Source organism: Aythya ferina, assembly GCF_964211825.1.
Source record: "Aythya ferina genome assembly, chromosome: 1".
Lineage (NCBI taxonomy): Eukaryota > Metazoa > Chordata > Aves > Anseriformes > Anatidae > Aythya > Aythya ferina.
The window spans coordinates 125,674,963-125,700,021 of NC_140296.1; the positions used below are offsets into that span (position 1 = coordinate 125,674,963).

At 44.5% G+C, this 25,059-nt stretch overlaps 1 protein-coding gene and 1 gene segment (V, D, J or C); one reads left to right on the forward strand and one right to left on the reverse strand.

Annotated features, from left to right (window-relative positions):
* The window catches only part of LOC311426057 (T-cell receptor beta-1 chain C region-like), an 82,688-nt gene that overhangs the window by 36,538 nt on the left and 21,091 nt on the right, over nucleotides 1-25,059 (reverse strand).
* LOC311426279 (trypsin I-P1) lies at nucleotides 2,753-7,030 on the forward strand. Its single transcript, XM_084502550.1, has 5 exons — nucleotides 2,753-2,902; nucleotides 4,077-4,242; nucleotides 4,853-5,106; nucleotides 5,881-6,017; nucleotides 6,779-7,030. Exons 1-5 carry the CDS (start codon nucleotides 2,863-2,865, stop codon nucleotides 6,926-6,928), a joined length of 747 nt encoding a protein of 248 aa, XP_084358676.1. The 5' UTR covers nucleotides 2,753-2,862; the 3' UTR covers nucleotides 6,929-7,030.

Below are 25,059 nucleotides of genomic sequence, written 5' to 3' on the forward strand. Positions count from 1 at the left end.
GACCAGACCACAGCTTTGCCCACATACCATGTGCTTCTACAAGGGGGGTGACGGTTCCTTCCCTGGGTCTTGAAGGGAGCCTTAAAAGGGGGAGGTGGGTTAGGGAAATTGCAAGCCTAGTTAGGCAGCACTCTAGCCATGCAGTTTTGCCATCAAGAGGTGCCTTAGTCCTGCTCAGAACTGTATGCGTTCCTGTGGCAGTTAAGAGGTGTGTGGAGCAGGTGGCTAAAAGTGTCTGCCAGGGCACATTGTTACTTGTGAAGCTGCCAAGGGGCTGCCCTCTCCACAGTGGATTGAATGCCTGGTGTCCTGGGTATGCTTCCTCCCACCTGGACTGGTGTCAGCCTCCCATGTCCATTGCCAGAGGCTGGGCTCTCCTCCCTCAACAGCCAACCTTTTCTTACCACACCCTCTCTCTGCTTGGTGCCACGGTAGGCCCTGCTGTGGGGATAGTGGCCCAGAACACGGCTGTGCTGCCGCAGCACTAGTCCTGAGAAGTATCTGCTGCCTTTTACTAACCACGCCAGCAGTGCCTCAATTCTTAATGCCGACCTGTGTGTTTGTATGTCTGAAGGGGTTTTGTCTTCAAAAATGCTAGGTGCTGCTGCATTGTTTTGCTTGACGCTCTTCCCTCCAAAGAGTCCCGGTTCCATTAACTTACTTTGCCCTTGTGTTCCTTCTGATCTTCCTCTGCCCCTCTCCAATCTGTCTCACAGTTTTCAGAGACTTTGTCTCCCATTCTGGCAAGGTGGGGATTTTATGTTAGTGCTCAACCCCCTCACGATACCGTGTGATCACTCGCAGCACAGAAATACGTGGCTGCATCCTTGCGTGTCACATTCTTAATGGTCATAACAGAGAGATCACTGTTGTCTCTGCTGATCTCAAACTTGGCCTCACTGTAACCTTCCATATAAGACTTCTGCAACCACAGAGAGGTGCTGGCTACTAACTTCAGGCCACTCCCTGGAGGCTGCTGGTACCGGAACATATAGGCAAGTTGGTGGCTATTATTCTGGTAACAGGAGATGTCCACAGCCTCTCCAGCTCTCTTGAGGGTTTCCTCTGGCCATTGTGTGATGAGATTTCTGACCCCAGCACCTGCATGAGTCAGAGAGAAAAAGTGGAAAGGAGAAGTATGGACAGTGGCCAAAAATGGCCCTTCAACTCACACCAGTCCAGCATGGCCTGGATGATGCTGCAGATGGATCTGTTGTCTCTCACCGGGCAGAAGAGCAAGCAAAATGGTCAGCATGGTTAGGAGCAGCTGTTCCAGAACAGTGTGCATTAAGAGAGAAGAGGCTAGAGACTGATGCCCCCCCATGCTCTGATTTGTCCATGAAGCATGGTCGGAGGAGGGAGAAGAAACTTGCTATGTAAACTAGCATAAATAAATGTGCAAAATAGGAACGGGAGATAGCCTTTGTAGCCTGTAAGTTACCAAAATCAGTTATCAGATTTTTCATGAGAAACAACATTTAAAATGCCTGATGACAGCCATTCTCTATTGCAGTGGTACGTCTTTATGAATGAAATTAAAAATCCACAGCAGAATCAAAATAAACACTATTTCAGCGTGGAAATGCTTTTGCCCTATTTGTGTGTGATGTACTTAGATTGCTTGATACTTTCTACCATGCTTACTACCATTAACATTATAATTCCTTTTCCAGAAGATATCTCTAATCCTTATTTGTTTTTCATATTAAGAGTTTTTTAAGAAAACTGTATGCTTATTAAAGCCCAAGAAAATTAATCCAATAGTGCGGAGTATTCCCCGATACCCCATAAAAAGATAATTTTAATTTAGTCTCTCATTCTATTTTAGCATCACAATGTATATTACTTCTGTTAATGGATACTTGAGATTTTCTGATGTCTTTCAGGAACTGGCATGGCAGCTGCTTGGAAAATTGTTAATTGCCTAACACATTAAGCTTTAAGGAGCTCATTATCGTAGAAGAAATTATCACACATTCAGAGAAGAATCTCAGGAAATCTCATTATTTGTGAACACAGTATTTTTGTTCACATACATTATATCAATAAATATCAATTTATACGGAATTTTTTCTGTGCAAAAGCCACTATATGTAGAATATTCCAAAATGAAATAGAAAATGTGATTCACTGCTTAATCTATTATGATCATTTAGATTAGATGAGAAAAATGCTTTCAAAGAAAACTGGTGAGCATTCCCACATTTGGAAAATTTATCTTAAGAAGTGGTGGATTATACAGAATAGCTTTCTCATACTCTCTTACTGAAATTACTGATGAATAATTTTTAGTAAGCACTCTGTATAGATGAGAAGACAAGATAATTAAGGAAATTATTTTTTTAAAGTAAACTTAAGAGAACACAAAGTTTCACTTTTGTTTGTTTGTTGTTTGGTTGGTTGGTTTGTTTACTTGGTTGTTTTTTGTTTTTAAAATAAATGTAAATTGTCCTATAGTTTTTTACCTACAATATTCAGCTTATGGAAAAAGCATATGTTCTTAAAAATGACTTCATAAATGCAGAGGAATCTCAAAGGTTTGCTATCAACAAGTGCTGCATGCAAAAGTGAGAAGGACAAACAAATACACAACTTCCAAAGCCAAAATATATTTTTATACTGAAGGTTACTCTTTGAAATAATTTAAGAGAGCTATCTTAAGAAAGGTTTGTGCTTAGCTGATAAGTTATTTTTACCTTCTGCCACTTCCTTTTAATATCTGCATTTGGATCTTCAAATTTTCCACTGTGTATTTTTCCCTGGAGAAAACCTTGGGCCACAGATAAGGCCATTTCAGAAAATATATTTCCAGCAGGTTACATTTCCAGTCCACCAGTCTGGGCTTGAGGCTGTGTCAAGATCATGAAATACATACTGTTTGTCGCCTTTGTTGGTGTGGCTGGTGAGTATATTTTTAAATTTACTTTTGTAATGTATAATGAAGGTTATTTCTGAAGAAATTTGCAAGGTAGTCTCTTGTGAAAAAGTTAAGTCCAATTACACCTTGCAAAAGTTTTAAGAAAGAGCACTGCAACTTCTTTTGACTGCTACATATCTGTTCAGGATAGTTTGTTTCACAGACTGTGGAATGAATGCCCTCATAAGGGTTCTTGACCCAGGAATATTGAAATTACTATATAGTTTCAATAACTGACTTTATAAATTCATGACCGTCAAGAAAAATGAAGTACAAAGATAATATGTCTTGCTCAGGAAGTCCTGCTGTTGTTATTTCTTGGAATACCGAGGAGTGTTCCAAGGAAATACCACTGCAGACTTATCCTGTACTTTGACTCAGTCTGCTATTGACTACTCCTGCAGACAGGATTTTGCTGGGTCTGGCAGGGATGGAGTTAACTTTCCTTGCAGTAGCCCATACAGTGCTGTGCTCTGCACTTGTAGCTTGAACAGCACTGGTATCACACCAGTGTTTTGTGTATTGCTGCACAATACTGGCACCATATCAGGACTCCCTCCAAGCCCCCAAGAGCCAGCAGGCTGGGGGTGGGCAAGTGATGGGGAGGGGACATTGCCGGGGCAGCTGACCTAAACCAACCAAAGGGATATTCCATATCACCTGATGTCACGCTCAGCAATAAAAGGTGGGAAAGGGGAAGGAGAGGGGATGGCTCTTGTTGTGGAAGCGTCTTCTCCCGAACAACCACTATGTGTATTGAGGTGCTGCTTCCCAGGGCCTGCTTCCTGCTTCCCCTCATCTTTGAAGAGAGGGCATGAGAGTGCGGCCGTGGTGGAACTGTGCTACCCACCTGAGTAAAACCACCACAAGGATCCTGGGACAAACAGACCCTTGATCCTGTCCAACAAAAACATTTCTGTATTCTTAGTTTCAGCCTGGGACCAGCAGCCTGTGCTTTAGATGCAAATAGATGAGCTACCAATCTAAGTTCAATCAGCTTATTATAGGGAACAGTAAACAAATGTCTGTTAGACTTGCCCACCACTGCCACTGTGCGTTTTAATAGGACCAGAGCCTACAAAAGAGATGCTTCAGGCAATCACAGCACCACAAAGTTCCTTATGTCAGATGTTTACATATGCTACTTCTTATCTCCCAGTTGCCTTCCCCATCAGTGATGATGATGATGACAAGATTGTGGGAGGCTACACCTGTACAAAGAACTCTGTTCCATATCAGGTGTCCCTGAATTCTGGGTATCACTTCTGTGGAGGTTCTCTCATCAGCAGCCAGTGGGTCCTGTCAGCGGCTCACTGCTACAAGTCGTGAGTGAAAAAAATATATTCTTCCATAACCTATTTCTTCCAGTTCACTTTTAACAGTGAGATTCTAATATGTATGAGATTCAAATATGCAACTGACCCTGTTCTGACAGGAGACAATCAAGGAATGGATGGTTCATTCAGAAAGCTGGGCTGGGGCATCATATGGGGTTTTCCATTTTTGCAAATGTTTCTGTGAATGCAGGTTACTTTCTGAAATGACAATGTGATTATCTAACAACAATTTATGGGCTGTGGTCTCTTGTAAATTGCATTAATCTTATTATGACTTAGTTACTGGAGAACAAGAAGAGGAATGACCTCTTGGTGGTACCAGTTTGTCTTTTTCCAGAAAGTTTGTATAAGGCACTGTAATATATTTAATTTGACCCAGCTCAGAAAAGTAATCCTTCCTGAATTCACCAGCTGAACTGGGTGTGCATAAGATCTCACTGAGGATGCCCAGGAGCTATTGCAGGACAATAAAGATACCCTGAGTGAAAAAAGCTACTACTTTAATGATGTTGAAGCTAGTGCATACAGTTACAGGGAGGATTCTACAAACTACAATGTCAGTAACTGTAAAGTACATGACATTCTTTATCTTTTCCAGTTCCATCCAAGTGAAACTTGGGGAACACAACCTGGCAACCAAAGAAGGCACTGAGCAGACCATAAGTTCATCTAAAGTCATCCGCCACTCTGGCTACAACGCCTACACGCTGGACAACGACATTATGCTCATCAAACTTTCCAAAGCAGCCACACTCAACTCCTATGTCAACACAGTTCCTCTTCCTACCAGCTGTGTGGCCACTGGCACCACATGCCTAATCTCTGGATGGGGCAACACACTCAGCAGTGGCAGTGAGTGCTCAGAGAGAATGTACAGCATTCTGAGGGCCATTCTAAGACCTCACAATTAGGTCCAAACAGTACAGGGTAAAGAACAGAATATTGCTGCAGGTTAGGCCTTTTTGAGGAATGACTGTAAATGATCTGTGTAGGACAGTAACCATTTAAATGCTCTAACGGCAAGCCTGGTCCTTCCTCTTCTTCTATGTTATGAAAATGGAATAATTTAGGTCATCCAAGTGCCCTTCACTAGGATGCCAAATTACCATACATTATGTGCCTTGGCACTATGCAGTGCCAAGCGCTAGCAATTTAGCTAATGTTAATAGAGTTGCCAGTTCTCTGAGAACATGATAAAAATGTGTTCATATAAAATTGCTACAAGAGAGCTCCACTCTCTTACACCAATAGTCAGAAGTGCAGATGGTGGCTGCTATCTAATTCTCTGAAAACCACCAAACCTACACCAGAGGAGAGGATGCTTTTCCTCAGACCCATGTTTTCTCCAACATATGCACTAAAGGAATAGCTCTTAGTTCCACACTTGCCAGTTGATGGTTTTCTAGATATCACAAATGTTTATGTAGCTGAAATGTAGAACAGTGGACCCATGGGCAGAATCTCTTCCACCTAGATAGAATCCAGGCTGTGATTTTCCTTCAGAGGAAAAATGAGGACTAATAAATTAAGGTGTTGAGCAATGACTTTTCTGAGAAGAAAGATGGCTTCTCCGGGCTCTGAAATCAAATCAGACATGTCATCAGACATTTCTCTATTTTCTTGTAGGTCTGTATCCAGATAACTTGCAGTGCCTGAAAGCTCCTGTACTCTCCTCAAGCCAGTGCAGCAGTGCCTACCCCGGCCAAATTACTAGCAACATGATATGTGTAGGATACCTGGAAGGAGGGAAAGACTCCTGCCAGGTAAAACATCTGCCTCTCCTACGTGTATCTCTCCTGCAGTTTGCTAGTGGAAGAGGATATCATGTTAGAGAAGCTGCTATCCTCAGTGGCATGTTTGAACCCTGTTTTTTGACTAACAGTGGAGGCTTAGGGTAGAGGTTACTTACTGAGCAGGTTAGGTTTTTCATTCAATTTGTCCTTCTTGGGCATTTTCTTTTGTTGTTGATGAGTTGTTTTGTTTTTGTTTTGGGGACATGATGCACCTCTCTGGCTTAATTCTCCATAAGCAGAGTATGCCACCTTCTGCACTTTAGGCCTCTGAAAATGGAGGAGTGCTGCACCACAGAATCAATAATAATCACAGTGGATATAGAGCTTAGGATGCAAAGGTTGCTTTTGGACTCGCTAAAAATGAAATACCCAGTATGTCAATCTCCAAGAAGTCTGGTAAATGAACACAACTGGAAATTGCTCTGCGTGTTACTTATGCCTAACTCCAGGGAAATATTTGACAGAATAATGTGTAAAACACAAATTTCCTGAGCATCAACCAAGAACTGCATCTGTGAAAAACAGGCAGCTTACTCACTCTTAGCTATACTAAGCTAAAGTAAGGCACACTAGCATCAAGTCTAGAGTGGTAATCTGAAATGATGATTGTAGAGTTTCTGTGTGAAAAAAGCCCAGCAGAGCTCTCCAGAATTTCAGTGTTTTCTGAGACATCTGGCTTATTGTTTATGCTGAAAATGTTTGCTGAATGTCTGTATCCTTTATCTGCATAGGGGGATTCTGGTGGTCCAGTAGTCTGCAATGGGCAACTCCAAGGTATTGTTTCCTGGGGCATTGGATGTGCACAGAAAGGCTATCCTGGAGTTTACACTAAGGTTTGCAATTATGTCTCCTGGATCCAATCAACTATTGCTGCCAACTGAGACACTGTCTTCTATGTGACCTGCTTTTTCTCCTTATCATTTTCTTCTGTTTTAGAATTGGACATACAAAACTTATCAAAAAATAAAGGCTTTCAGGCAGACCTTCTTTGTGCAGAGTTCCTCTGGGTACTTCCATGGGTTATCATGTAGAGGACAGAGACACAGAACACTCTGGGGAAATGTACGGGGTCTGGCAGGGGTGGACTTAACTTTCACTACAGTGACCCATACAGTGCTGTGGCTGCACTTGTAGCTAGAACAGCATTGGTATCACACCAGTGTTTTGTCCATTGTTGACCAATACTAGCACAGCATCAGGACTCCCTCCAAGCCCACAACCTGCAAGAATGAGCAGGCTGGGGGTGGGCAAGAGATGGTGAGGAACATCACCAGAACAGTTGTCCTAAACTGACCAAAAGGATATTCTATACCATATGATGTCACACTTGGCAATAAAAGGTGGGAAAGGAGAAGCGGGGAGTGGCAGGGCTCTTGTTACAAAAATGTCTGTCCTCCCAAACAGCTACTACATGTACTGAGGCAATGCTTTCTGGGGTGTGGCCAACTATCATGCGTTGATGGGAAATAGAGTGTAATTTATTTTCTCTCTGTGTGTGCTTCCATGTGGCCTTTGCTTATTGTTTTTGTTTGTTTGTTTGTTTTCTTCCTTTTCCCTTTAATTAATTTTTTCACAACCATAAGTTGTGGTTTTCTTTTTTTGTTTTTTTGTTTGTTTTCTTTCGAGCATACTTTATTCTTCCCTTCCTCTTCTACAGACAGAGAGTGAGAGGGTGTCTGTGGTAGAGTTCTGATGCCAAGCAAGGTAAAACCACCACAGAAACATATTAAATGTTTGTAGTTCCTATCAGCTAGAAGAACCTTGGAACATTTTGTAGCATCATCTTCAGGAGTCTTTGAATCTGTTGTGTACAACCATTTTGGAGTAGAAGATGCTTTCTGTTTATCAGCATGTACTCAGGTGCTATACATCTCCTTGAAACATCTGAAAGAGTGTGGTGAACACTCAGGCAGCAGCATACACCTACGGGAGAGAATAGCAGTCAGAACATGAACTCTCCCCATCAACCCTGGCCCCCAGCCATATGTCTAAACTTTTCCTGGTGCAGAATTCCTGAGAGCTGTACTTGGGAAATGAAAGCAACCTCTTCCTAGGACTAGTTTTCTTAATGTACCAATGATATGACCTAGTGAGGCTATTTTTACTAATTGGGGCTCCTGTCTATACCATTTTTCTCAGTTAACAGGGTGTGCTGGGCTTAGTTTTCCTGGACCAGTCAAAAGAACAGATTGTTCTGGGTTCTGGTTTTAAATTCCCCTAACCCTAACTGGCACTGGGAAAGTCCATGAAAAAGCTGCAGAAGTGGACTATGTAGCTTTCTAAAAACAAATAAACAAAATAAAGTAAAAAGAAAAAACAGAGACAGGGAGAAATGGGAACAAGTGCAAGAGTAACTGGGGACTGCCAGGACTGGAGGAAAAGGAGAGGAGAAGAGCAGGGCTTGAAGGAACAAATACTGTTTTCACTTAGAGAGGTTTGTGCTCTATCAGATGCTTAGAGTAATGGTTGCCTGAGTCGGGGAACAGCACAATATACAAATGATAACAAACCACAGCTTTGTGTCGCATTGTTCTGGAAGTTCTTCTTGATTTCCTTCTCAGAATCTGCCCTCGAATCCTTTTTTTTTTTTTTTCCTTTTTTTTTTTTTCCTTTTTTTTTTTTCCTTTTTTTTTTTTTTTTTTCAGAAAAGTCAGGGCATCCTTCCCTTTAGAGTATTTGCAACTATTGAAAGTCACAGTCTTTCCTTCCCTGACCACTGCAAGTGGAGACTGTTTAATATCTTTGCCTGGTATGTTAGGGGACAAAAGAAGTTGGAGGACCATGGGGAGGATGAGTCAAAATGGACTGGAAAAAAAATGGAAAATAAACTTTTATATCAGCAGTCAGAGTACATTCTCAACTAAGAGGGACAGGCATGTGGAGAAGAGAAGTTTGGGAACAGTCCCAGATCTCTGTCACTGTCCACCCACGTGTCAGGGCTTTCAGTGGGTAAAGAAGAAATTCGACTTTCCAGATGACATGTCAGACTTGATTCTCAAATTGTTGGAATGTCCTCAGGCTCTCACCTCTTACGTGGCTAGAGAACTACTTGTGCCACTAGTGAACAGTGCCATGAAGAGACAGCCAACAAAGTTGTTCCCTTTTTTGCTGACTGCATCTGACTGGGGCAGAACTTTTCACACAGCGGCCTTTGTAGTGCTCTGCATTGTTCTTGTAACTAGAACAGTGTTGGTGTCGCACCAATGTTTTGGCTATTGCTGCACAGTGCTTGCACAGCATGAAGGCTCTATCTCCAGTTCTGCCCCCCTACTGCCACCAAAGGTCAGTAAGCTGGGGGTGGGCAAGACTAAACTGACCAAAAGGATATTCCGTTCTATATGACATCAAGCTCAGCAATAAAAGCGGGGGAAAGGAGGCAAGGAGAGAAAGAAGAGGGTACTTCCGTTATGAAAGCATTCGTCTTCCTGAACATCCGCTACATTTATTGAGGCCCTGTTTAGCGAGAGGTTTTGTGGTACTTAGCTGTCTATCACTGTTAAACCACAACAGTCCTTTTCGGTTCCCAATGTAGGGCAACTTGAGGTAAGGATGATACTTGGGAGAGGTAACCAGCAATGCATGGCCTGGATATTGTCAAAGACTGTAATAATTCTGGGTTAATTTGTGTTCTGGTTTAGATGAAGGGACGAGGGGTGAAGTGTTCTGGTTCGTCCATCAAGCTTGTTTAGAGGAGGGAGAAGAGACAGCTCACCTTTGATACCCTTGTTAGTGAGCCACTAAAAGCAAAGCCAAGCATTCATGTGGCTGTTAAGTGTTGCTTAGCCTGTCTGCAAGAGAGGCACAGTTCTGATCTCATTGACAAAAATGTGGGACTGTCTGCAGACCAAAAAAATGCTCCCTGAATGTTGTACTGTCAGTCATTTCATCATTGTGCATTGGAGCTAACAGGCATGGACCTAGGGGATATTTGCTTGCCTGTGGAAATGACTTGGGACATCTTGCCAGAGCTAGTACATTTACATTCTTTTAAATGTAAACATATGTTCCATTCTCGAGAGACCTTCTCAATAGTGAAAGATGCCTATACCTCACAACTCAGAACTTGTGTCAGACAGAAGCAAAGATAGTGGAGACACAAACAAATGTGCTTAGTCACATCTTAGTTTCTTCAGTTTTCTGGTTAGCGAATCATATTCCCTATAGTTCAACCTTCCTGGCAGTACTTCCTAATTCACTTCCAAATTAAAGAAAGGGAGGTATCCCTGCCAGACTTCTTTTCCTGAAAGCAAAAACTGTGACTAGACATCACCTCATGATCAGTCTGATTTTTCTAGTCTGCCAAGTGTGCCCTAGCTAGAGTCATCCTAAAGCTAGACTTAAGCTAGTCTTAACTAATACTGCTCTATGTTCTTTTCTGAATAAAGAACTTAGGGTGCCAAGAACATAGGATGTTGTAGCTGATTCTTTTCTTACTAACACTTTGATTGAAGTGGAGGTCTTTGATTGCAGTAACCTTCTTCGTTAGTCCTGATGTTGCTTCTTCCAACCAATATTACTGAGGTTTCACTTTTGCCTCCCTTTTTGTTTTTATCCCTCATGTATTTGCCCAAAGCTCTAGGGAGATTCATATCTGTCCCTTGGCCTTCAATAGTTTGTAGAAAGGACATGTGAGACCACCCAAAATCTGAAAAGCTAGTGGGTGGTCCAAACCCTGCACATCTGTCTTAGTATTTGTGTGTGTGTGCAATCACAGGAACATGATGGGGATACCAGTAACTAATTAATTATTGACTTTAATTAATTTCCTGGCTTTAAAAAAAAAAAAAAAAAACTTGGCTTTTCAGCTGGTGGAAGAAAATCTATGTGAACTAATTCCACATCCTGCATGTCTGTGAGTTAATTCAACATGTAGAAAACAATAAGAAAAGGAAGAGGATTAAGGAAATTGGTGGGAGACAGGTGTCACAGAGGACAAAGAAGAAAGAGGAGGGGTACAGAGAGAAGACTAGAGAAGAAAGTGAAGAGAAATCTATGGATGACAGAGAAATGAGGAGAGAGCTGAGTACAAGAAAGCTAGGGCAAAAAGTGATTTGGGGATAGGAAAATATAGGGGAAAAAAAAAAGTAGAGAAAACTTAAAAATATATATATATATAAAAAAAAAAAAAAACACTAGAGAACGAACAGAAGAGACAAAGTAAAACACCACTTTCCTTAAGTAGACAGAGCTGGAGGGTGAGAGCAGAAAATGGTTTTACTGTTAAATAAAGGGCTGTATGGGCTTGACACAGATCTCCTTTTTCAGGGAGAGGTTTTTGGTATGCTCCTCCAGCTGTTGTTTCACAGTGTATCTTGCTTAGCACAGAAATAAGTGCCTGAGTCATTAAGTAGGACATGAGTTGTCTCCAACGACAAGCAGCTGCTCTTAGTCCCACTACTCTGGAAGTGGTGTATGAATTCCTTTTCAATCTCTGCTCTGCCACCTTCCACTGAATTTACGATCAGCTGCAGAGTGGCATTCTTCCCGACAGGCAGCTTGTACCAGTACATGGTCAAGAGTGCACTCTCTTTTTTTTCTGAACAGTTCAGAATCAGAGCGTCTCCCTCATAGACAACTGTGTCTGGTGATTGCTGAAGGGCCCATCCTGAAAAAAAAAAAAAAAGAAAGGAAATGTGATGAGTGAAATAGTTTGAAAGGGATGCAAAGACACATCTGAGGGATATGGTTTAGTGGGGACTGCTAGCGTTAGGTCAGAGGTTGGACTCGATGATCTTGAGGTCTCTTCCAACCTAGAAATTCTGTGGTTCTGTGATTCTGTGATCCCTGAAGTATGACATGGGATGGGGTGGTATAAAAATGTCAGCAAGGATATGGGACAGTGTCCCATTTCTCTGACAGAGACATATAGGAGAAAGAAAAAACAATTTCAAATGTACTAGAAATTAAATATGTATATTTAATAATAACTTAAGTGCTCTCAGTTGTTTTATCAAAATGCGGCAGAAACACTGAATAGATAGACTTGTTGAGTTTTCTGAGTAAGAGGCTGAGGAAAATCTTTTCACCTCATTCATTGTCCATATTCCCCCAGAAAGCCATGGGGAAAGGAGCACTGCCAACAACTGAGCACTGAGGCAGTAGCAGAAGAACCAATTAATATTCTGAAGGGAGAGGAAAATTTACTTACCTACAGAGACAAGGATGGCCACAAGAAACCAGCAGGGAACCATGGAGAAAGGCTGCCTTGTGGCAGCAGTGACCTTTCATGCAGAAAGAGGTATGATGAGGAAATGCTGAGGAAGGAATGGATGCACTGTGCTGGGGGGCGAGAGAGGGGGTGGAGCAATGTGAGACCGCCCAAAATGTGAAAAAGCTGTTGGCTGCCTAGGAACAGTAGGAAATACACAAAATAGTGTGGTACAAACTCTGCACATCTGTCTTAATATGTGTGTATGTGTGCAATAACAGGAACATGATGGTGATACTGGTAACTAATTAACTCTGAATTTCAGGAATGTCTATTTCTTAATTAACTGAGGCAGCATATAAGGTATATAATAATTGAGATGAAGTAGAAAGGAGAAAAGACAAAAACAGAAACAGAAGAATACACAAATGCAAGTAAGTCTGCTTGCAGTGGCCATGGTTCAAGTCCACACATTGACATGTGGTATAGGATTTCAAAAAGGAATAATAGGCAGAGAGATAGGAAACTGACACAGAGGAAAAGGAGATGTTATATATCTCCCCACAGATAGCACATGTTCATAAATGTGTGTTTATAAAACTCTGTGTGACTGATAAATTGAACATGTGGTGTGTGTGCATTGGGGAAGCTGTTGTGCTCAACCTGGAGAATGATGGCCTGCTTTGTTGTCCCTGTCATTCTGCTGCTTGCTTCTACACTGCAAGGTCCCTAGAACACTACTTTGCTCCAGTACCTGGAGTTAGGTCAAAGGAAGGAGACCATCTCAGTCACCACACAGCCTGTTGGAAGGCTAAAGGAAGATATCACAGATCTGCGTGTCTTGGGGGATCTTCATTCCGTTACACTCAGCTTCTTCACATCCTCATCAGTCCCCCATCTGGTCAGGCATTTCCCACACTAATAGGGAGAAGGGGTAATCTCCAGCTTGATGTGGCCTTGCATCCAGGGCCCACGTTCTTCCTCTGGCTCAACAGCCTCTCATGGCTTCCCTCAAGTACTCTGCACCTTCAGTTGACTGGCTTTCCCTGGAATTAAATCCTAGCCTCAGGAAGAAGCCTGGGAGGGAACATCCTTCAGTAGCATTAGCTTTCCTTAAGAAATTATAAATGCCTCATTTTTCCTCATGTTTGGAAGTGCCTTGGTATGAGGATCAACTGCCTGGCGGCCTTTTCAATTCTATATCTGGTACCAACCCTCCATGCCCAACCCCACATGGCCAGATATTTGTATCTCCAGCCAAAGCCATGACTCTGTCTCCCTTCACCACGCCCCCCCACCCAAAAAAAAAAAAAAAAAAAAAAAAAAAAAGAGGAATGCTAGGATTCAGCAGCATAATGTGCATTGCCTTCATCTTTAACGTTTTCCTCATCAGACCCTGATTATGTTGGAGAGTTAATACATCCTGAACCTTTCTTTTCTCTTCAGGATATACACTTTAGAAAGAAGAGATCAAAGTTTGGACAACTCTGGCCAATGTACTTTTTAAGTGGAAATGGAAATGACATGAACATGGACACCTCCTCCAGCTGCTCCAACTCAAGGACCAGTCTGCTTTGGCCAATGGCATCCAGCCAGTGCATCTACCTGGACTTCTCTAAGGCCTTTGACAAGGTCCCACACGACATCCTGATCTCCAAATTGGAGACAGATGGATTTGAAGGGTGGACATGAAACTGGAAACAGTGGATATGAAACTGGATTGAAGGTGACACTCAGAGACTAGTGGTCAGTTATCCTGAAGAGGTACAAACTTGTGCTGTGCTGTGCTGTACGTACAGCTTGGCCTTTCAGGCTATGTTGGTCGCACATTTCCCTTGGCCACAGAATGAACTCAGCTCATTGTAACAGAAAAGCCTGCAGGAAGCCCCCACTTGGTACCAGTGCTTGCACCAACGCTATGGCCTTGCCTTTATCTGACTGTTCAATAAGCAGTCCACATGCAAACATCCTTTAGGAATATAGTTGTTTCCTTGTAAGAAAACTTGCAATAGCTTGAAGGACCAAAAAGTTGGAACCTCTCTCCATGGATGGAAATTACACAGCATGCTGTGAGAGAAACCCTCTCTGTTCTGTCTGATGCTGTATCAACGCAGTGTGCTCAGCATCTGGAGGGAAGTAATATTTACTTGCTATCTACATTCCTTATTATTATTGTTATTCTATCTTTTTACAGGAGGTATTTCATTTAGCCATTTCTTGCCTGACTTTTCTTACTGAGATCTAGAAAGAAACATGCCCCATTTCTCTCTCAAACCCCCAACAGACAGGTGGCAGCATAACCTTTGAGTGCAAGAGACCTTGGTGCAGGTAAGAGAATCCTCAGCCTTTCCCCACTCCAGCCCACAGGGTCATATGAGATGGCTTTTTGAGACTGGCAACATGAATGGATTTTGAGAGATTGGCCACGACAGGATTACTGTAGTGTGACCAATATAGCTCTGAGTGCATGCACAGGGTTCCACACAATCCTCACGCAGCAGAGCTGATACGAGATGTTAGACTCCAAGATGGGAAACATCCGGAAAAGAGGGTGGGTAAAATCTGTGACAGACTTCTCGTCTTGCAAAGAAACATCTGCATATGAGGTTTCTCCATGCAAAGCACCATCTCAGCCAGTGAACAGGACCTTGTTTTGTGAGCTTTCCTCTCCAATACCAGTGTGCCTATCGAGTTCTGCTGTTGTAGTTCAGCTGTCATTCTGGTATCATCAGCGAGGCAGACACTAGTACACTTATCCATACACTTGGGATAAATCTCTGGCTGCTTTGGCCTTGATCACTGAGTCCAAGCCTCTGTGCACCCTGAGTGCTCTCCATGATTTTTTAACCACATCAAGTGCTACCGCTGACTCAATGACAGAGGTCAGGTTTTCTCCTCACATGCTTTTTGGCAGAACCAGCACAGCAAGGTTCCGAGCAGAGTTCAGTGCAGAAAAATTCCTTTCTGGAAACACAGAATCACTAATGTTTGAGTTTGGAGGAATCTCTGAAGATCATCTATTCTAAACCCTGTGCCAAGCAGGAACACCTAAAGCATATTGTGCATCATGGCATCCAGGTGGGTTTTGGATATCTCCAGAGCAGGAGCCTCCACAACCTTTCTGAGCAACCTGTTACTGTGCTATCACTGTCTTGTAAAGAAGTGCCATCTCTGTCACCAGGAAGGAGCAAACTGGGGAAAGCACAGGCATGAGCTGGAAGGCTGTGTATACAAACTTCCAGTCCTTCCCAGTACTGAAGAAAGATGGAAAAAAGTGGGTAGAGAAAAGGTGGACAGAGAGGATTAGAACAATTGTCAGAGGTGAATATAATGTAAATGAGACCAAACAAAGAGGGAGGCAGGGAGTGGAGAGGGAAGGAGAGAAAGAAGGAAAGAGCCTGAGGAGGAAAGGAAGGCTAGGGAGCAGGAACAGTAACAAGTGCAAAAGTATTGTTCTGCCTTGTGCAGTGCAGAGGAGGAGGATAGTCGCTCACTTTTGTGCAGGGGGAGGTTTGTGCTCAGGTGCCTCATCAACCTACCCACTGTGTTTCACTTTCAGCACAGTAATAAATGCCAGAGTCATTGAGAAAGGCACCCTCAATCGAGAGGGTCATCCCATCTCCTTGTATGTCACTGCTCTTGAAGTGGCTTTGGAATGTCGCTTCAACACTTGCTTTGCCACCTTCTATTGCAGTAGCCACTAGGATCAGCCCAGAGCCATTTCCCAAAGGCATCTTGTACCAGTACATAACTGTACTGGAGGACTTCATTTTGGAGCAGGTCAGATTCATGGTTTCTCCTTGCCATATGACTGTGTCTGGCGACTGTTCCAGAGACAACACTGGAAGGGAAAAGGAGAAGCATTAAGGAGGATGGGGAGAAACGGATTGATGGAGAGATGAGGAGAGCTACTCAAGCACAAAGCAGGGCAGGACATGACTTCAGACACGATGAAAAAGCATGCACTAGGCATGGTGTGTTGTTAGAAAGAAGGATGAGAAGGAACAAAACAGGCTAGGGAAAAGGGGAAGGAATGGCATACTTCTTTAGATCAGTGTGTGAGTTTCCAATATCCAGGTGAAAGGCAAGAAATATTCTTGGGAAGCTTGTGTCCTTAGACAAAATACTTGGGTGCTGTGCACACAAGAAAGAAATAGACATTGCAGGAGGCTCATGGATTCTTGCCCATCTTCTTCAACATCTGTCCTTACCACAGGAAGCTTTGGGAAATAGGCATCCAGCTGAGTCAAGCAGCACGGGAATCTATGCAGGTGCTAAGGGGGTTGTTGAGTTCACTTACCCACCGGGGCCAGAAGGGCCACAAAGAACCAGCGTGAAACCATGTGAAAACACCTGTTCCTTCCTGTTCCTTTCAGGGACCTGTCTTTGTAGCTGCTCAGAGGTATGTGACAAGAAAGTACTAAAGGAGGATGAGACACACTGGGGCTGGGCAGAGCAATGAGAGGGCATGAAAAGTGAGAAAGGATTGGCTGGCTGAGAACGCTGCAGAATGACGCATGCAATTACAGGAAAGTATAAACCCTGCAGAAAACGGTATGGAGCATGGGAGGATGGCAGCAGACCGATAGGAACACAACGAGGTTTCATGTGGAAGAATCCCCTTCCCTGGCTGCTTGCCCCAGACCTGTTTCCTGCATGAAACAGTGATTCACATTGCAGTGAGTTTCTCTTACACTGTATCAGACTGTGGAAAGTTTCTGAAATCCACAAAGGACAGTGGGATTCAGTCCCATCTGCCCCACATCATATCTCTCCTGCTGGGATCAGAAGGGGCAGGAAACAAACAACCCCCTTCCCTGGCTGCTTTCCCCAGACCTGTTTCCTCCACAGAGGGATTGCAGAGACAAGAGACGCTCAGAGTCCTGTGCATTTACGCACTTCAGAAACTGGAAACGTGGGAAAAAGGAAGTCCATTTGCAATATTATATGGGAAGCTTTATGCTGTAAATTTGACTGGGAAACCTGATCAAGTGCATGTAACTGGGAATCAAGCTCCTACAAATTATGTTTGTCTCTAGCAAAAACTTTGGGTCTTGTCCACTGATACATACTTATATTAAGGGCACCAGTTCTGGTGGATGCACTGGCTCACTCTTTCTCTACTGGAGATCAAGTTTGCCTGCAAACAAGGAGTTTGGTTTTATATTTCTCCCACATCGGACTTCCCAAAATTTCACAGGGCCTGGCCACACAGATTGCACTATTGTATCTTCTCTGCTCAGCCCTATGCTGTTCATGCCATCTTCGTGCCAGGGAGCGTCCCATCATTTTGCCTGCTCTGGGCTATCAAGGGCCTCTGCGTGATTGTCATCGGCTTCTCACTAGACCTGTAGAAGAGCACCTCCACACTTCTGCTTTCCCATTGCCTACAGCAGGGCTTCTCCTTATAGTCTGCCTCCTTCAGTAAGCACTGTGGGACTATTAGAGTGCTTCTGCAGCTCTGTGAGAAAGCTATTAACTTCACAGGAACCATGTGGGTCTGGAAGGAAGGAGGAAACAGCACGGAAAGTGGGGAGGGGCCGTTGGCCTTGGGAGAGAAGTGAAGGAATGGAGTTGGGGAAGACAGAAAGATGAGAAAAAACTGCAAGGGAAGAGAAAGATACATCCTCCCTTAGGGCAGGCAGGAGTGTGAGTGCTGTCTTCTGGGTAATACGTCTGTTGGACCACATCCTGTGAGCATACCTCTCCACACATTGTGTGTGTTTATAAAAACACTGTGTGAATAATAAATGGAACATATGGTGTGGGTGCATTGGGGAAGCTGTTGTGCTCAGCCTGGAGAATGATGGCCTGCTTTGTTGTCCCTGTCATTCTGCTGCTTGCTTCTACACTGCAAGGTCCCTAGAACACTACTTAGCTCCAGTACCTGGAGGTAGTTTAAGGAAGGAGACCATCTCAGTCACCGCACAGCCTGCTGGAAGGCTAAGGGAAGATCTCACAGATCTGTGTGTCTTGGGGAATCTTCTTTCCGTTATGAAAATGGAATACCTTAGAGTATTCCCATCTAGTCTCATGTAAATGGTTTTTTGTTAAATATAGGGCTGTATGTTCTTGAAGCTATATAAGCTTCATGGCTTCCCTCAAGTACTCTGCACGTTCAATGGAATGGCTTTCCCTGGAATTAAATCCCAGCCTCAGGAAGAAGTCTGAGAGGGAACATCCTTCAGTAGCATTTGCTTTCCTTAAGAAGTTACTAATGCCACATATAACTATATATTTGGAAGTGCCTTGCTATGAGGATCAACTGCCTGGTTGCCTTTTCAATTCTATATCTGGTACCAACCCTCCATGCCCAACCCCACCTGAACAGATATTTGTATCTCCAGCCAAAGCCACGACTCTGTCTCCTTTCCCCCCGCTCCAAGGAAAGAGGAATGCTAGGATTCAGCAGCATAATGTGCATTGCCTTCATCCTTAACCCTTTCCTCATCAGACCCTGGTTATGTTGGAGAGTCAGTACATCCTGACCCTTTCTTTTCTCTTCAGGATACACCCTTTAGAAAGAAGAGATCAGAGGTAACTTCAATGTCTACGGATTCAAGCCAACAGAGCTCCCAGTTCAGGCAAGGGATGTGGAAACATGCCCAGCATATGCTGGGTTTGGACAACTCTGGCCAATGTGCTTTTTAAGTGGAAACGAAGAATGACGTGAACACGGACACCCCCTCCAGCTGCTCCAACTCAAGGACCATTCTGGTTTGGCCAGTGGCATCCAGCCCAGTGCCAGGGGACCCGGAGTATCTGCTCAGGTTGGGAAACGTGGCTGCTGCTTTCCTTTTTGCACATGTTCAGCCAGTAGCAAAGCTGAGCATGTATCCCAGAGACACACAGATACACACACACAGACTGGATGTTGACACAACTAGTCACACAGGCTGCCTTGGTGAAGGGCTACCTTCAACAACATTTACACACCATCATGTAAACATAGACACAGACAATCGAGTTCCCTTCCTCTTCTCTGGCTGGTAAAGATAGAAGTTCACTAGCGAAGGCACACATAACGTTCTCTCTATATTCATAAACACACATACTATTGTGGATCCTTAGAGTACCTGGCACAGCTCCTCTGTCCACCCAGCACTACTGCACACATCCTGGGCACTCTTACCTGCTCCACAGTCACCCTCACATTGGTTAGTCCAGCTTGATGTTCACCTCAAACACTCACACACTCTCACACTTTTCCCTCTGGCATACCACTTTCTCAAGTCCACCTGGGAGTACCAGTATAGACCCACAGCTAGCCTAGATCTGAGACCTCTACTATTTGTTGTCTAGTCCAGCTTAAAGTTTGCAAGCAAATACACAGGTACAGCAGGCTGGGGAGGATGCAGATACTTGGCCCTACCCACCGCCAGCAGCTGGTACTAGGCACACAGACTCTGACCCACAACCTCATTCCAGGTGCCGGGGTGGAATCCCTCACTCACTGATATCAAGGCATGTGCAGGACAAGGAGGTGATCCAATACAGCCGGTATGGCTTCATCAAGGGCAAATTGTGCTTGACCAACCTAGTGGCCTTCTATGATAGAGCAACTGCATCAGTTGACAAGACCAAGCATAATTTCCTGCAATTACAGGAAAGTATAAACCCTGCAGAAAACGGTGTGGAGCAGGGGAGGCTGGCAGTGGACAGATAGGAATATGCCGAGGTTTCATGTGGAAGAATCCCCTTCCCTGGCTGCTTTCCCCAGACCTGTTTCCTGCATGAAACAGTGATTCACATTGCAGTGAGTTTCTCTTACTCTCTGTATCAGAGTGGGGAACGTTTTGTAAATCCACAAAGGACAGTGGGATTCAGTCCCATCTGCCCCACACTGTATCTCTCCTGCTGGGATCAGAAGGGGCAGGAAACAAACAACCCCCTTCCCTGGCTGCTTTCCCCAGACCTGTTCCCTCCGCAGAGGGACTGCAGAGATGAGAGATGCTCAGAGTCCTGTGCATTTGCGCACTCCAGACAGGCCAGTCACACCACATTCAGAGCTGTTAGTGCTCAGGCTGCTGCAGTGATCCCTGTGATGCAGATGCAAGGCATAGGATGGGTCAGTGCTCCCTCCAGTCCTGGTCCCACAGAGCTGAGGAGAGGAACGGGAGAGAAAACCAAAAGCCTCTGCAGAGCTCAGGAACTGTCAGTGCTCTGCCATGTGGAGCAAGAAAGAATAAAGAGTGTGGACAAAAGTGAAAGGCATGAGAGAGAGGAGGTGCTTCTGATCAGGCACGGGGCGGCTTCTCCTTCTACCTTCTTTGCTGACAGGCAGTAGCCTGGGTTCCTTCAGAGGAAGCTTCTTTCTGGGAACCGGGACATAGGTGGGGAGCCCTGGTCATCTCAGTTAGGTGTTGCCTCTTGGCAGCTCTGCTTCACAAGCACACTTCGGCAAATTCAAGAAGTGCTTGAGGACTGAGACCATCTCTGCAATTGTCCCATCTGCCCTGTGAATTACCCCAGCAAAGCTGGTCTTCTTTTCTGGCAGAAATAAGCTTGGCCAACAGAGGGGCATGGAGGACACAGTTAGGATGCAGTCGGTGACATCACTGCTGTCTTAAAAGTGATTGGATAGCACAGTTTGCTCATGCTTTACCAGTGACAGCTCCCTATTGCTCTGCTCTCATTTTCATGGGAAATGGAGAACATGCTATCCACAGCGCCCTCACGTGTTTCTCTTCAGAAGGACATCCACATGGCTCTCCTGAATGGGGAAACTCAGCTCGCTGAGACCTCCTGACAGAACCTTTCCCTCCTCCTTGAAACTGGCAGGACCTTTGCCTTGGAGCTCTGACTGGTAACAGGGAAAGAGAAGGAAGTGGGAATGTGCTCCTGTCCCTGGTGATATTTGCCTCTCCTGATGCCAGGAAGGAAAATTCCAATGGTGTGTACCACAACTTCATGCTTCTCAGATGAAGAAGGGTCAGCGAAAGGCATAAGGAGAACTGCATGCAGGTGCTAAGTGAGAGAATCTGGATCAACAGGTGGGGACCGTGGTCTTGCACAGTTCACTTGCATGCCATCATTTCATGATAAATCATCATGTTACAGAATGAGCTGGAATACCCCAACCTGTCCTATCTTAGAAAATCCCGACTTGGAAGGCCCCATAAGGATCATCGAGTCCAACTCCTGGAAACACACAGGTCTACAAAAAAATTTAGACCTTGTGACAAGTGCACAGTTGAAACGCTTTTTAAATTCCGACAGGCTTGTTGCAGTTAGTACTTCTCTGCGGAGCCTGTCCCAATGTGCTGCGATGAACTTCTTCCTGATGTCAAGCCTAAACTTCCCCTGCCTCAGCTTGACACCATGCCCATGGGTCCTATCACTGGTAATTAAGGAGAATAGGGTGGCGCCTGCCCCTCCACTCCCCCTCATCAGGAAGTTGTAGACTGCATTGAGGTCCCCCCTCAGCCTCCTCTTTTCCAGGCTTAACAGGCCAAGTGACTTCAGCCACTCCTCATATGTCTTCCCCTCTAGGTTCCTCACCGTCTTCATTGCCCTCCTCTGGACACTCTCCAACAGTTTCACATCCTTATTTTTCTGTGGTGCCCAGAACTGCACACAGTACTCGAGGTGAGGCTGTACCAGCACAGAGTAGCGTGGGACAATCACTTCCCTCGACTGACTAGTGATGCCATGGTTGATGCACCCCAGGATAGGGTTGGCCCTCCTGGCTGCCGGGGCACACTGCTGGCTCATATCAACTTGCTGTCAACCACAACCCCCAGATCCCTCTCTGTGGTGCAGCTCTCCAACATCTCACTGCCCAGTCTGTATTTATAGCCAGGGTTGCCCCGTCGCAGGTGCAGGACCCGGCACTTGCTCTTGTTAAACTTCATGCAGTTGGTGTTTGCCCAGCTCTCCAATCTGTCCAGATCTCTCCGTAAGTCCTTTCCACCCGCAGCAGAGTCTACAACTCCTCCAAGTTTGGTGTCGTCAGCAAATTTGCTCAGAACACCTTCTAGTCTTACATCCAAATCTTTTACAAAAACATTGAAGAGGAGTGGCCCCAAAATGGAGCCTTGGGGGACCCCACTAGTGACCATCCACCAGCCTGCTATGGCCCCATTTACCACAACCTTTTGAGCCCTACCTGTCAGCCAATTGCTCACCCATCATATGATGGTTTTGTTTAGCTGTATGCTGGGCATTTTGTCCAGTAGAATCCTATAGCAAACTGTGTCAAAAGCTTTGCTCAAGTCCAAAAAGACTTCAAACAAAGTCTGTATCCCAGATCTGGCTCCTGATATTTCCTGTGTTGCCTTATCCTGGATGTTTGTTATCCTGATAGGTCCATGTCCTAGGTACCTGGGCTGTGTTTTGCCAGCTTGTGACTCCTAGAAGGTTCCCAACTGGTTCAAATATAAAAACTGCACACCAGCCCTTTTCAGTCCTTCCAAGTTGTCCTCTTCTCTACATTCACCACTTGTAGCCCTGGTTTCCCATCTGTAGTTCTTCACAAACTCAGACCCTCGTGGCTCCAGGCAGAAGGGAGTGGAGAACTCTACATGGAGAAGATGGAGGACTGAATTTGTCTTTTAGGGATGAGAAATGGAAAGGAACTGACAGAAATGGGAATTGTCCCTGTTTCAGCCATGACTGTTTCAGCAGTGCATGTGAAAAATTCTCAGGTGTGTTGCATCCACCCCTCCTCTCTATTGTCACCGGGAGAACTGGCAGTCAGCATCGTCCCAAGTGTAGCTATTTCATACTGTCATGTAGTGTTGATTTTTTTTTTCTTTTCTCCGAGGATTTTGCGGAACCAGGTGTGGAAAGGACTTCCTTGATGATGGCTTTCTTGGCCTACTTCTGTGAAGTCAAGGGGTCGGTGGATTAGAGTGAGGGCTAGCAGCCCAGACACCTTGTTTCCTTTGGAGGGCGGTAAGTTTGGGGAATTAGAGCAGGACCTGCATAGATGTTTGGATTCCCAGAGTCAGATGAAGGAAGAACCTCTCAAAGTCCATTTTGGCAAAGGGTTGAGTGGAGTTCAGCCAGGAGCTCCTTGTTCATCCATGCAGGACTCCTGGCATTTTTGCCTGCCTTACTCTTAGTTGTAATGCATCATTCCTTAAGTCTGGAGAAGCTGAGTTGTGTAAAGGCTGACAGGGGATTTAAGGGTTTCCCAAAAAGCTTCTGATCTGAGCATTATTTCATGGAAGGGCTTAGGTGGGTTTATTGTGGGTTTAGGGTCATAATTGGGTTTACGGTTAGGGTTGGTGTAAGTGTTAGTTTTACGGTTTGAAGAGAGGGAAAGCTCAAAGTGCTGTTTTGAGTGGGGTTGTGTAAATGCTACTACTGGAAGTTCATGTCTCCTAAAATGCTTCCATTGTGATTATTATTTCACGGGAGATCAAGGTGAGCTTAATGTGGTCTTAGGGTCAGAGCTAGGATTAGGGTTAAACGTAGAGTCCCCACACCCCTGCCAGCCACCCCATATTAATCGTTCAGCATGACAGCATATGGTATGGAATACCCCTTTGGCCAGTTTGGGTCAGCTGTCCTTGTTCTGTCCCCTGCCATCCCCTGCTGCACCCCAGCCTGCTCACTGGCAGGACAGGGGGAGAAGATGAAAAGTCCTTGGCTTAGTGTAAGCACTGCTCTGCAACAACTAAAACATCAGCCTGTTATCAATATTATTCTCATCCTAAATCCCAAACACAAAACCCAATCAGAACCCAATAGGCGGAAGTTTCTTCCTGCTGAATCCAGGACATTACCCTAGTAGTTATGAAACAATGGACGACACAACTTCATTGGGAAGCTCTAGTAGGAAACGTCAGAAGGGATGCCATTGGAGAAAAAAATGCTACTAATTGCTAAGAGCATAACTCAAATATGTGAGCTTTGTATTGGAAATACAAAAAGCCTCCTTCTGTAGAGGTGAAAAAGGGAGTCACTCTGCGCGAGAAGTGGCAAGTTTTTCTGAATTACATAGGTGTAACCAATATAGTTATGTATATGTACTTCTACTGGGGGGGCACCTTCACCTTTTCTGTGTGGCTAAAAGATAACCTGTGAAGAACCAAACTAGGAAAGTAGTACGATGTCTGTTAAAAGAAATAATCCTGAGATTTGGAGTACTGGAAGGGATGTTGTTAGACAGAGGACCTCATTTTGTAGCAGTAATTACTAAGGAATTGGTGAGGATATTGAATATAAAATGGGGCCTACATACCCCATGGAAGCTACAGTTAAGTGGCAAGGTAGAGAGAATGAACCAAACAGTGAAAGGACAGCTTAGGAAATTGCGCCAGGAAACACAGTTAAAACGGACAGAGGTTTTACCTATAGCACTGATTAGAGTTCAGATAACCCCAAGAGCTTGGGAAAAAGGAAGTCCATTTGCAATATTATATGGGAAGCTTTATGCTGTAAATTTGACTGGGAAACCTGATCAGGTGCATGTAACTGGGAATCAAGCTCCTAAAAATTATGTTTGTCTCTAGCAAAAACTTTGGGTCTTGTCCACTGATACATACTTATATTAAGGGCACCAGTTCTGGTGGATGCACTGGCTCACTCTTTCTCTACTGGAGATCAAGTTTGCCTGCAAACAAGGAGTTTGGTTTTTATATTTCTCCCACATCGGACTTCCCAAAATTTCACAGGGCCTGGCCACACAGATTGCACTATTGTATCTTCTCTGCTCAGCCCTATGCTGTTCATGCCATCTTCGTGCCAGGGAGCGTCCCATCATTTTGCCTGCTCTGGGCTATCAAGGGCCTCTGCGTGAGGGTCATCGGCTTCTCACTAGACCTGTAGAAGAGCACCTCCACACTTCTGCTTTCCCATTGCCTACAGCAGGGCTTCTCCTTATAGTCTGCCTCCTTCAGTAAGCACTGTGGGACT